The 14661-nt window shown below is 41.2% G+C and overlaps 1 protein-coding gene across 1 annotated transcript; it reads right to left on the bottom strand.

The window, feature by feature from the left end:
• Window positions 1-1168: 1168 nt before the first annotated feature.
• On the bottom strand, window positions 1169-1473 carry LOC149298842 (pterin-4-alpha-carbinolamine dehydratase). Its single transcript, XM_089486896.1, has 2 exons — window positions 1405-1473; window positions 1169-1267 (listed from the first exon to the last, which is right to left on the bottom strand). Exons 1-2 carry the CDS (start codon window positions 1471-1473, stop codon window positions 1169-1171), a joined length of 168 nt encoding a protein of 55 aa, XP_089343022.1.
• Between the last annotated feature and the right edge of the window lie 13188 nt (window positions 1474-14661).

Genomic DNA, 14661 nt, shown 5'->3' with positions numbered 1-14661 from the left:
ATATATACACACTGCTATCTATCTCCAGAAATGCATTTTAACCCCCTATATGCCACTAAGCCCCATGATATGCCTTTTAACCCAGAGTGGCATATAGGGGTATAAGGCATATCATGGGGCAGAGGGGCATATAGGGGGTTAAAAGGCATATCATGTGGCATATAGGAGGGTATAAGACATTTCTGGAGGCAGAGTGGCATATAGGAGGGTTAAAAGGCACATCATGGGGCAGAGTGGCAAATAGGGAGATATAAGGCATTTCTGGGGGCAGATGTGCATAACTGGGGGGGGCAGGTTGGCAAATAAAAGGAAATAAAGAATATATATTTTTCTCAATCATAGCTTTTATTAAACGTTTTTACTGGAGGGTAGTCTTATATTCAGGTTTTTTGTTTTTTTCCTATATTAATATTTTGATTTTGGGAGGTCATCTTATAATCAGGGTCGTCTTATAATCGAGCAAATACGGTAATACTGTTCATTATATACTTTCACACAATTTTGAGAAATGTTTATAAAAAATAAAAATAAAACCTGCTCACAAATCAGTTCTAAAATGTAACTTCCAATTAAAACAGGATATTTATTTTCTTGAAATAACATTTTCAATTGAGTTCTGGTGAGTACACCAATATGTCTTAGAGTCTGACTCACCTGCGCACATACATAGAAATATTGGTTTGCTACACATGCAAAGTAAATCTGTCTTTTAAACCACTTTCAGCATCATTAAATCACTTTATTAAAGTGTGTGCTTTGTTTTTCCATCACTATGTTGTTTAGTAACACCTAACAAGTAGCAGATAATGGGGGGGGTGAAAATTATGAGCCAAAAAATGTAGACTGTAGAGATCAGTATAAATCAGCACAAAAAGGCACCAGCAATACATTTTAGGAGCAATGGCTACCTGGCTTCTAGCATCTGCGTAGCCCTGATGATGCAAATTCTGTTAAGAGCCACACTCATTGGCATACATACACATTGGTCTCCAATACAAGTTTTGATACCCACTACAAAAAAAAATAAAAGTTGACAGGTCTTGACATTCCATTCACGGTAAAGAAAGACAACCATAGGAGTTTTCTACCCAATGATTAAAACCATATGACATGATCGCCATGTTAAAAAGCGTAATCTGAAGACCTTGGTACCCTCGTCCAGCTTCGCTTAGGACAATGTAGCTGCAACCTGTTCAATAAAACTGGCCAAGTTGATGTCTCTCTCCGATAACCCTCCACAGTCGTGGGTGCTTAGAGTGATGTGGACCTAAAAATATATATAATTAGTCAATGTATAAACTGTGATGTAAAAGTGATGTTAAAGTGCCAAAGCACCAACGTTAAATGCCTATACCTTCACTTTTGTTTGAAGTGAAGCAACCACACAAAATGGATCTTATTTACCTTGTTATAGACATTAAACCACTCTGGATGGTGGTCCAGTTTTTCAGCTTGTAGAGCGACCCTGGTCATAAATCCAAAGGCCTGTGATAAGATGCGATGATTTTTAGGACATGGATTTAGGCAACTGTATTTTAAGTTTCTTTAAGAAGGCACACATACAAACATACTGTAATAACTTTGTTCAAATCATTCTATAACCTGATGTATGTTACAAATCGACGGTAGGCAACTGTATCGCTAAACATGTTCACACATATCTATATAACACTGGGCAAGCCATAGAAAAGTTCCCCCCTCAACCATGCAATTTATGGAAAATACACTGTAACCATTTGCGCTCAACACCTGTACATGCCTGTGTACCAGGCCAATCGATGCTGCCTGCTAGGAAGATAGCAGCAGCTACAAATAGAAACACTGCTTGTATATTTTGTTTGCCTCACTGATGCCTGGAAGAATGGGATTACCGTATTTGTTCAATTATAAAACAAGGTTTTTTCAGAGCAAGTGCTCTAAAAAAAAAATAAAAAATAAAAATAAAAATCCCCATCTTATATTCGAGGTAATCTTATAATCAGACCTCATATAGAGGATGACATGACCTCCGGTACTCCACCATAGAAGCAGAGGCTGTCTGAGCGCATCACGCAGACGTTTACTGGCTGCCAGAGAGGTGGACCCCCTGCAGCAATGCGCTCAGGCAAACTCCACTGCTACCTGACACAATATTCATTCTTAAATTAAAAATGCCCCTGAATTTTTGGCCTAACAATAGCAAGGGAATGAACTTGCCAGAAAACGAATGGGCCAAAAAAGACCTATTTTTGACCTATTTGCACATGTCCAGTGTCTACATTGATAGACACAAATAGTGAGGTATTTTTTTCTTACCCGATTGAAGTCCTTAAAATGGAATTCTTTGTATATAGCATCTCTGCCATCCAGTTCATTCCACCCGACGGCCCTCAGGTTTGGCAGGAGTTGCTCACGTTCTTCAGTACTAAGTCTATGTGATTTCCCAGCCTGTCAAAAATATTTTAAATGAAATTACCGTCAATCTTATTCTTTGCTTTTAAAAGTTTAGCGCATCGCATAATATATCTAACTCTCTGAAGTTTAGTGGTTTTTGTTTGCGGTCCACTGCAGTTGTCTGTCACGTCATAGTATTTGTTAGAGCTATCCAGTGCTACCCGTATACTAGAGCAGTAAAAATAAAATTTCAAGTGAAGTTTAATGCATCTGGATAAACTGGCAGTGGGTTACTGTCACTACAAAACGTCTACCCTTTCTTATAAATCTTTCTTACTCACATGAGTAGAAGGGTAGGATGTTCACTAAATCCAAAACTACAATCGAACGTCCCCTACATCTCCACAAGTTGGTTAGAAGGGTTACAAGAAAAAAAAAAAACCTCTGCTCCAAACACAAACTTAACTAACTTAAAATGTGATCTGGTTCCATGGTCAGATGAAAACCAAAATAACTTTTTTTGGCAATAAACACAAGAGGTGGGTTTGGCGCACACAGAGAGGTAGCCATATGGAAAAGTACCTCATGCCCAAGGTTAAATATGGTGGTAGCTCTTTAATGTTTTGGGGCTGTTTTCTGGCTAGAGGACCTCACTTGAACCTCATAGAAAACATGTGGGGTGAGCGGAAGAGGAGAATCCACCGGCATCGACCTTGAAATTTAAAGGATCTTGAGAAATTCTGCATGGAGGTATGGCCTCAGGTCCCTTCCCCTGAATTCTCCAATCTCATCAGACATTATAGGCAAAGATTTAGAGCAAAGGGAGATAGCACAAAGTACTGTCTAAAAGGGTGCCAATAAGTGTGCCACACGTATATTTCACTATTTTTTTGGAGGAACCTGTGTTGTGTTTGCAATTGTTTCATATCCATTAGAGAAGTATATTTTTGTATATTTTTTGTTCTGGAAAAAAGATCAAAAGGGTTAAACAATGAAGACAATTTCTCACAACACTCTTTGCTCAAACTCACCAATGGTGCCAATATTAATGGGGTGCACTGTAAGTGTATGCCTTTTTGTCCATACCCCTTCCAGTGCACGTTTGAAAGATTAAGATGCATATGGTTAAGCTCAGATGGGGCAGTATCACCAACAGAAGGTTTTTTTATGATATATGATGCAATATCTGCTGCCACTCCCCACTCAACTAAGTGAGCTAGCTCCCTCTTTCTAATTTTTTAATTTTATGACCTTATTGGGTGACGTAAAAGGAGAGGGTATCCATAAATGACTAGGAGCAGGTTATGGTCTGGTGTGCTCAGGTATCAGGTAACAATATACCATACGATACCTGGTTCTTCCGGTTAAATCTCCGTCAAATCTCACACATCAGGAGAATAAATACCCTGAAAGATTATGCTTGGGGCGAGAAGGCCTATTGCTACTTTCTGGTCAAAATCACCCCAGTAACTCTGATCCTAGATAAAATTAATGATTTACAAACTAACTTTCATGATATTCCTGATTTTATAAAATAACAATACCACAGGGTGTGTATAGTGCTTTAACGACATTGTTTGGATATATTCACCTTTGGTGATTGACATTGTCTTCGCACAGAGAAGAGTTAAACGATGACAGATGAGCCTGTGTGTTTATTTTATTTATGTTTTGTTATACTTTATCATTCTAGAATTCCATATTACTACATATGTTTAAGCATTTTTTTTTTTTTAACTATTCAGCAAGTGGATGTGGATATAAGTACATATGATGGGAGAGGTCTCAGGGTGTGTGCCAAACCTCGATAGCTGCATAAAGCGAAATGTGCCTGAAAGTCTATGGTGGGAACCGAGATACTAGGTACATCCGTGGTCTAGATTCCGTAAAATAAGGAAAATGCTTCTAACTGTAGTGATGTTCGAAAGTTGTAGATATCTTATCTCATGACTTAAATGGATTGATATCTCATGATTTAAATGGATTGAGGTCAACTAATAATAATGTATGTCTAAGATTTTGCATAAATGACAGGTACAATCTAAAGTGCTTCTCTTATGAAAGCAGATTGGCACCCTGCTTAGTGCCTCATCTACACTAGAGTACTACACTTAAGGCAAAACAACAGATTACTTTTTGAGCTAAATTAAAATGGTTAATCTGGAACTCTGGATTGTCAGATGGGGAGAACTATAAACCTAAACCGAGGTAGCTAAAAAGGGCCTACTCTCCTATCTTTGGGCCCCCGGGCTGATTTTAAAAACACCACTGTGGGCATGTGATAACCAAATGTTCTTTTATTGTTTTGTAAGAATTACTGGTGACCCTACACATCATGTTTTAGCCCAACAAGGGGTGTGGTCTATAGAGCACTACTCGGGAGACTGGAAAGAAGAGTTAAATGAAGCCACATTGTGTTATTGTGAAAGCTCCCCGAACCAACAGCTATGTCAGAGATCCCATAATCATGAATTAACCCAACGATTAAATCCTTTGATCTGATATACTAAAGACTGGGGAATGGGTTCTAAAGTCAGTGTCACACAAACATGTGATTTTCATTTACTTTGCTTTCATCCTCTAACATAGAAACTATTCCATATGTTTCACTCATGTTTTAAATTAAAAACTGTTCTGTATTTACTAAGCATTTTTTAAACAGTTTCATATATAAAAAGCAGATGATCTAGATATAAGAAAAAAAACTTTACAATTCTATGTATTTTTATACACAAACTCTATATTACACTTAGCATATCCCCTCTATATCTGTTGTAGCGTCAGTTGAATTCTGAAGTTTTCGCTTTCAGTTATGGCAGCATTTTTTTTTTTTTATTACCAATGATCGGATTTAACTTATTGTAAAATACTTTTTATTTTCTGGAAAATGCAAAATATTTAGTTATATGTACATTTTGTATGCACTAGTTTAATTGTATCAATCATCAAAGTTTCAAATCCTGTTTTTTGTAAATAAATGCAATAAGGTTATCCTTACTAGGAATCAACGTGTATTATCTGCATGCAGGTAGGAATGTCACATTTAATAAAATTAGTGTTGATGTTGCCTGTGGCTCTTATACTAATTAAAAAAGTAAACAAAGTGGTCCAATACATTTTTGAAGGCCTCCGTCGTATCTGCAGTAGTCAAAGCAACTTTCAGTTCATTATAGAACTTGTAACTCCCATATTTCTCAGCCAGACTGGTTGCATGGTTGGATTTTAGCTGCTGTTAAGCAACCTGTTATGCCGGCTTTAAAATCATCTCATTTTCACTATCCATTACAGAGTAAGCAAATAAATGTTGGCATCACTCGGTTTACAGATTATCAGACATTAAAATCTATTTTCAGTATATCTTCCCTTTCTGCCTCGACTATATTTACCCCAAAATGTGCCATGTGGGGCAGCATCATATACATTTTCCATAAGTGTCCCATCAAAAAGGGAAGGGAAACACATCGCTAAGATTATAAATCACCCAGATTAAAATTTATGCAAAAAATATAAAAAATTAAATAGTGCACACCTCTCATACAACATTCTCCTAATCTACTATAATCGTAAAACACTGTATTTAACCCCTGCTTAACCTGCAATGCACATATTACACTCATCTTGCAGTAAGTGTTCATTCACCTGTGGAATGGAAACAATGTGCATCAAAACAACAAAACAATAATTAGAATGTCCCAAATCAATTAAAAAAATACAATGAATGTAAACACAACAGTCATTATTTAACCATTTCAGTTAAGTGCCCTTCTCCACTCTAAATGCAATGAAATGACATTTTATCTTGCTAATGATATTCAGAAATATCCATTGCATGCAATGCATAGTAAAGTTTATTTTCTCCTAGCTTATCATCAAGCTACACTGCTCCCTTGGCTAATGATTTACCAATGCACTTTGGCTGGTGCCTTCCCTTACAATCTGGAAAAATACCTGTATTATTTAAAATACCTCTTATTTTCCTCATTAGGTAAAAATACATAAACAACCCCCAAAAATGTATGATTAAAGCAGCCATTTAAACGGTCAGTACCTTACCATATCTACCCAGGAGGTTTAGCAGCCGGTGGGATGAGCGCTGGGTGTGTATCACACGCTGGAGAGTCACAGCTGTTGCTTCACCAGTTAAGGGACTGGGGAGGGGCTTAAAGCAGTGGGAAACCCGCCCACTGCAAACAACCGGCGCTCAGCTGTAAACATGACTCAACTGAGACTCGGTGATTCGGCACTGGCGCTCTACAGGCGGCTGGTGGCCATCTTGTTTCGGGCAGCTGCTTAGTGACCGTGTCAAGTAACTTATTATCGGTGACAGTACCCTTAGTCATGTTGCTTGCAAAAGGGCTACATCGCTCCAAAGTGATGCTACAAAGCTATATCCTGATGATGTTTCGTTACTGATAATAATGTTTTCCCAAATGGGCTCATTTTACCTCACCGTGTCTTTTCTAAACATATGCCTCTCTTTTCTGAAACAGTAAATATCTTAATATTAGGAGGGGCTAGCTTCAGTAGTCTGTTTATATGCCCTTGACACCATCCTTAACCCCTTAAAGACCATGGCTATTTTACAGGAGCAGAGCAATTGTAATGTTTTATATTATTTCCCTTTCTAATTTAGTGTACCCACACAAAATATATATATATATACCGTATTGGCTCGGATATAGGCCGCCCCCGTATATAGGCCGCACCCTAAAAGTTTGGTGCTTTTTTAAAGAAAAAGTTTTTTTCTTTAAAAAAGCACCAAAAAAACATGCTGCCACTGTCCTCCCTCCCCGAGATATGCTACCACTGTCCGTCCCCCCCCCGAGATATGCTACCACTGTCCGTCCCCCCCCGAGATATGCTACCACTGTCCGTCCCCCCCCCCCGAGATATGCTGCCACTGTCCCCCCCCCCCCCCCGAGATATGCTGCCACTGTCCTCCTCCCTCCCCGAGATATGCTGCCACTGTCCTCCTCTGCCCCCCGACTTACCGGAGCTGACTCCCGGGTGTCTTGCGAGGCCGGCGGGGGACATCTACGCAATACGCGTACACAACTTCCGGTGCCGGAAGTTGTATACGCGTATTGCGTAGATGTCCCCCGCCGGCCCCGCAAGACACCCGGGAGTCTGCTCCGGTAAGTCAGGCGGGGGGCCAGAGGTAAAACGCATCGTGCGGTTAGACAACCGAACGATGCGCTTAGACAACCTCCCGTGCCGGCACCCCCCCGTGGGAAGTGCTGGCAGGGGAGGCTGTCTGAGCGTATCGGGGAGTAGGATGCAGGTCCCCTGCACCGCTGCGGGGGATCTGTATCCTAACCCCGCTGCCTGCCCGGCGCCCGGGACTGCATGTCCCGGGCGACGGGCGCTAGACCCCGAATATAGGCCGCACCCCCACTTTAAAGACTTAAAGTGGAGGGGAAAAGTGCGGCCTATATCCGAGCCAATACGGTATATATATTTTTTTTAAGCATATATATATATATATATATATATATATATATATATAGGGTAACGCATTTTTTGTGAATACAATTTCTAAAAATAATATTAAAAAGCAACTTTTGTTCACAGTTTTACATGTATATAAATAATACACGGCTAGTATAAATACCAAAAAATACATTTGTTCGCTTACCCTGATTTGGAAAATAAATCATTTTATTTATTATTATTTTTTTATATACCTAACTCTGACTCCGTCTAACTAATTCCCCACTAACACCCAGCACAGTAACCACACAGTATGACTTAAAAAGTACATATAAAAAATGAACTACTCAGAAATATTTTTTTTTAAGCTTGGGCTCTGTATAGCTCAAAATCACAGACAGATGACTTTTCACTGAGAACGTGATTGGCTGAAAAAGTGATCAAATGCACTGAAATGAAGGAGTTCTGGTGTAGACCCTTAATGACAATGGCTGTTTTACCTTTTCTGTGGTGCTGGTGTTATTTGCTGTAATTTTCTTCTTTCTAATTTAGATAACCCATACAAGTTATATTTTTTTTTCAGGGCAAGAAGGGCTTTCTTTACATGCCATTATTTTGATTATACTTTTACTTGAAAAATCGTTTACTCATCTACAAAAGCTAATGAAAAAAACCTGCTAAATACATTCTAATATTTGTCCTGACTTGAGGTAAGTATATCACATGAACAAATGAGCGGGTGCACATCCAAGAGGAAGCGGAAATGAAGGCACCAATCAACGTGATAAAATCGAAAATGAAAAACTATTCACATACTTAGACAGCAGCTATAAAAAAGGCTTCTTTATGGCTTTAGTACCCTCTTAATCAACACCACGTGTCTAAAAGTTGATGAACAATGAATCTTTACAGAATAAATATGATAATGTAAGCAAAGTCAAATACCCCTCCTGCATCTGGTTCATATGAAATGGGATGGAGACAGTAAATTGCCGAGGAATGTACATGCAATTTCCAATTTTGTAACAACAAGGAGAATATTTCAAAATGAAGCTTGCAAATAAAGCTGGCACAAATTATTTTTTGAGGAAAAAAGGATGTGGTAAATTTAATTAGATGTGGTCTGCAGCTGATGTTGAATGAAAGAAGCAAGTAGGAAAAATGAATCAATATCAAACCAATATGTCTGTCTCTGTGGAAAACAAACATCCACACTGTGGTTAAGATGTACAAATTCAGTGATCTGCAATTGCGGTGGAGGGCTCTGAAAGTACCCACAGAGAGGTGTATTAAGTAAAACAGGATATAGGAGATTCCTTATTTTGCTACACATTTGAACCAATCTTATGGGCTGCAGAAAATTGGCCCTGAAACAATGTACAATTCATTCACCAATTTAGCCACATATTATGCAGGGCCACCTCAAACATTTGTGCAGGGGAAGTTCAAAGAGGTTGACCACCATATTGCAGTGTGTGATGGGAGCCAGGGCTCCAGGGGTTAAACCCTGGTAGTTGTTGCTGGCTATTTCTCTTCCATGGTTCTGGGGAAGCTCCACTGCTATGTGGGAGTAGTAAAATAGCTCTGCAATCATCAAGGATCAACTGAAATATGGTTAAGGGGTATAGCAAAAGGAAATGCTTGTTATTGGAAAAACAGATTTTGTTCCTTGCCCATGCGTTTTGGCAGGAAATTCTGGGGAACCAAATTCATTGCCAGGTGCCCCCATTCACAAGGGGAAGCTCCTTGTCTGTCTGCCCAGTCCCCTCTTGTGTCTAAGCCACCCTGTGCTCATTGGGGGGCACAGGGGGATTGGAAAACCTTGTCTGGTCTGCCCTAACCAGACTCCCATGGACTAGCTGTATGGCAAGAAACTCTCCATGTGCCTGACCGGGACCTAGCCACATGGAACTGTATGGCAGCTAGGAACCACGGTGATACCCGCCGACAATTGGAACTGCGTTGCTATGGGCATCCGTTGTCCCACCATGTCGCTTTTTGGGGGTTACACTATGCTTGTGGAGGGCAATACTTGGATGTGTTACTGAGAGGGAGCTCATTTGGCAATCCTGGTGTCAGGACTATGCACTAATTATTCACTCTAATATTTTCCAACAACCACTAGTGGCCACCCTTCTAACTCTGGAGCACCCAGACCTCGTTATTGCAAGCAGCTGGGCCTTGTATCTGATCCTGACTTGTTCCTGGCTCCCAAGCCCCCTGCCTTGCCAGTGGGCCTCCTGCCTTCAGGCCTGCCAGTGAGCCTCCTGCCTTCAGCCCTGCCATTGGGGTTCCAGCCACAGAGATTTATTACGTTTATTTACTTGTCTTGCCAGTTCCCTCAATATAGCCTATATCATAGTATCCTGCCTGTGGTGTCCTTCTTTGCACCTGTCTGTATCTTCCCTCAGCTATGAGGCATCGTGGGGTACAGACGGAACTCCAAGTATCCCCTGCAACTGGGCTCCTACCCAACCTGCTTACCTGGTTCCTGACACCTGGTTTTATTACCTATCTTTGGGACTGGGGCTATAGAACTCTTGTTCCGCTACTGTGTGCACTATTCCCGAGGACATTACCTACGCTGTCGGTCTGTGTCTGGAGTAACTCAGATCAAGTTACTTTTTGGAACATAACATCCTCAGAAACCTGAGCTCTCCATTGGTACCTCAGGATTGACGCTGCTCCCTCGGGATCACCCGAAATAGTGAGGTGGGCATTGCTAGCCATAGAACTGTATGGAGGCACTGGGCTGTCTGGTAGGTGATTGGGTTACACTCCTGATCCAATTATGTTGTGTCTATAAATATCTGTGCTGTTCCCAATAAAGTCAGTTCCTGTTTTACCTCAATATGAGTTCTTTCTTGTTATTGGGGTAAGTCTCTGTGCTGTCCTCTACTGGAAGATCAGTCAGATCACAATTCGTGCAGTAAAACAAGAGCAACTTTTATTAAAAACACATAGGACTTATATAGTTCCTTAATTCTATTAACATGAATTTAACAGATGCACGTTCTCAATGTACACAGAACCCAGCCCCAAATCCCATTAGCTTGGGGAGTATACAGGCCAGGGAATAAGGTAAAGGGGATTAAGTGATATAATGCCAGTGTTTTTTGTATTTAAGTTTATTTATACAAAACTGATTATGCTAAAACAAACATTTTTGTGCCTGTTTTGACAATATTACATTAGTACAGATATTCGCAGCGCAGGCCAATACACATTACAGTACGACTTCAGTTTACAGAAAGCTCAGTAATATACAGTAGAAGCAGTGTACAATTAGATTTCCAGACATGGCACATATGGTTAGCACATTAGTGGAACACAGCCTGGGGGAATGGGATGGTCAGGGTGGGTGAGGGGGAGAGTGAAGGGGGCAGAGGAGAATGGGGCTAGTCTTCAGCCTCTATACTGTCCTTGAGAGAGTACCCAAGGCCCATAGTCTGTAGGGAGGAGGCTGCCCCCGAGGCCCCTCCAGGAGCCCATGGCACAGAGGCTTCCGTTACAACACCAAAGAAGGAAGGCTCAGATGGGTCAGTGGTATGTCGTCAGAGGTAAGTTGTTACAATAGCCCTACAGAGGTAGAAGAGGCTGGCATTAAGGGAATTAAAAAATGGGAAGCCACAAGGCCCAGATGGTTATCGTTGCGAGTTCTATAGAATCCTGCAGCACATATAGCCAGCGCTTTGGGGAATCGTTTCAATGAAATATTTGTGGGAGATACTTCCATTTACTCCTTTACAACAGCGAGAACAGTTTTAATACCTAAAACAGACAGGGTCCTGGTTATTCTGTTAGCATACAAGCCTATCGCTCTGATGAACCCGAACATTATGTTATTGTCAACATATTGCCAGATCAGCTACAAATGATACTTTCCCACACTCTGTATCCAGCCCACAGGGGTTTGTCAATAGCATTGATTTAATTAGGTAGGTGGGAGGCTACACCTTGTCAGGCAGCCCTGATCTGTTTAGATACCGAAAAGGCCTTTGATTGGGTGGCATGGCCTCATTTGAAGTCCCAATACTTTGGAGCTTTGGAGGTCGGCCAACTAAACAGGTGACCTAGTTGGGTTCCTTCATTTTTCTACTAAGGTTGGACATACTATGCCCATGTGATACCACAATAGAAGCACTACATGTGGAGGCAGATCAGCGATAAAATTCAGTTCAAAGGGGACTGTTGGATGGCGAGACGGAGAAAGGTTGATGGTTCATAAAATGTTTATTTGGTTATTACGTTGTTAAATCTGTTCACAAGCAAATGCCCCCTTCACTGAATATTGGGTGGGAACCTTTAAGACATTTTCTACATACAAGAAAAAGGATAAGGAGATTGGAGGGGATTCATCTGCAAACTATGTATGTTGCATATCACTATTATGTTAGTTAAAGTTGGTAATGCCAACATGTGTGTTTTGTAAAAATCTAAATAAAAAGATGTTTTAAAGAATGCATTTTGTAGAAGTAGCTCATCTGGTTTGGTGTCATATAATCAGGGCCGGCCCTACAATGGAGCAGAGTGGGGCAATTGCCCCAGGCGGCACTTTTTTAGCAGAGGAGAGAGAGGGGCGCCGAGTGGTTTTCGCTTACCAAGTTGTCAGTACCTGCTCGGCGCCCCTCTCTCTCCTCTGCGAGCCCTCTAGCTCGGTCTCGGTGCCGGCTTGTAATGCTGAGCGCCGGAAGTGACGTCAATTTCCGGCGCTCAGCATTACAAGCCGGCACCGTGGCAGAGCAGGGAGACTCGCCGCACGACTGTTTAAAGGTAAGTACAAAGGGGGGGTAAGATAATGGCATTGGTGAAGTTTAAAATGCCGACCCCCCCCCCGGCATGTCTTGGGCCGGCCCTGCATATAATGTATACTGAATTTGAGAGAATAAACTGTTCAATCCACCTGTACACTCACAATGTTAAACATATGCATAGGAAAGTCTTTACAAAGTAACTCATTAATACTTGTTTATAGACACATTTAATGAGTATATTTGTTCATCTCTTAGCTTATGTTATAATGAAACATAAAAATTGCAACCAGTAGGATAACACTAATTTTAATAAAGCTGCAGTATATACATTTCATATGGACAAAATAAAGAGTGCATTTATTATTCAATAATGACACTGTGCAAATCTTTGCTTTTAGTAGGGTTAGATTTGGCTAACCTTTAGTTGTGTAAATTACAGTGGTTAATGTTTGGTTTGTGGGGGATTAACATTTGCTTTTTACTGTGTTAAGTTTACATGTTGCTAATCATTAACCTATTGTCTTTAGACTCACACTCACAGGAGAAACAATAAATGTTGTGTTGTCCCATTCATTTTTCCACAGGCTATTGGGAAGGCTGACAATTGAGCAGTAAAATATTAAAAAGACAGGCAGAGAGACATCGTGTACACTCTGGCATTCCACAGGCAAATGTACATTTCTTCTTTACTGTGAGTGTTTTGTGACACATTTTTATATTCTGTTTCTTTAACCATGATTCTCCTTTTTAATTTTTTTTTTGCACCCACACAAATTATATATACCGTATTTGCTCGAAAAGCAAATGCTCTGAAAAATACCCCTCGTCTTCTAATCAGGGAAGTCCTATAGTCAGACCTCAACTAGGTCTGACTATGAGACTAAGATCCAGATCCCCCGCAGCGATGCAGGGGACCTGGATCCTCCTGTCTCCACCCCCGCACACACTTCTGTGTCCCCCTTCTGAGTCCTGGACTCAGCACCGGGACTCATGCTGCCTGGACTAAGCACTGGGAAGCGTTTAGAGCTCTATGCAATTCGCGTACACAACTTCCGCTGCAGCCTGGAGGAGGTGCGGTTAGCAGCGGGGGTTGTGGGGGTTGTCTGCGTCCATCGCGCAGACCTTCCCTGGCTGACAGAGATCAGAGTTCCCCGTGTTCCCAGAGTAACGACACCTCATCCCGGCTGCAGCGGAAGTTGTCTACGTGAATCGCACAGAGCTCTACACGCTGCCCAGACTACGCACCGGGGGACTCAGAAGCTCCGGTAAGTTTGGAGGAGGGAGGTGGGGGGAGTGTTAAATGGGGGGCATACGGCATTTCTGGAGACAGAGTGCTCTGTGAAATGCCCCCTTAATGCTACTCTGCCTCCAGAGATGCCTTTTAACCCTCTATACGCCACTCTGCCTCCTGAAATGCCTTATACCTCCCTATATGCCACTCTGCCCCATAATATGCCTTTTAATCCCCTAAATGCCAGAGTGGCATAAAGGAGTATAAGGCAATTCTGGAGGCAGAGTGGCACATAGGGGGTCAAAAGGTATATCATGGGGCACAGTGGCATTTAGAGTGTTAAAAGGCATATCTGTCACGGACTGGGTCCAAACAGATGACTAAAAGACCCAGCGCGCCCAAAGATTGTGTGCAGGAGTTACGGTGCAGTAGTGGAGTTGATCTAGGGATGTGCAGCCAAACACCAGCGCCCAGATATGGCAGCGGATGTAGTCCAGAACAAAGTGAAATCCTGCAGAGCACCCTGGAACAGGCATGAGACATCACACAAGCATCACAGGATGCTACTAACATCATTATATTTGAAATACATTCCTTCACTTGTTTATTTTACTGTCTGGATCAGCATTACACAATCATTGTATAACCTATATGCTCCTTTTGATATATTGGTAATATATTAAGAGGGGGCTGATTCCAGTTTGCACAGTTTTATTATAAGTTGCGATTTATATCTTCTTACTGTTGATATTTTTTCGTAATGTACCCAATATTGTCTTGGCGATTTAGTGTTGCTGAAAAGAAAAAATAATACAGCTCTGTTAACAGGTCTCAGTATCTCTAGGTACATGGGAGGGGAGAGGGAAGAGATAA

Source organism: Sceloporus occidentalis, unplaced genomic scaffold, assembly GCF_023333645.1.
Source record: "Sceloporus occidentalis isolate IW3139 unplaced genomic scaffold, rSceOcc1.0.p SCAF_30, whole genome shotgun sequence".
Classification (NCBI taxonomy): domain Eukaryota; kingdom Metazoa; phylum Chordata; class Lepidosauria; order Squamata; family Phrynosomatidae; genus Sceloporus; species Sceloporus occidentalis.
This window is presented reverse-complemented; position numbering and strand designations above follow the sequence as displayed.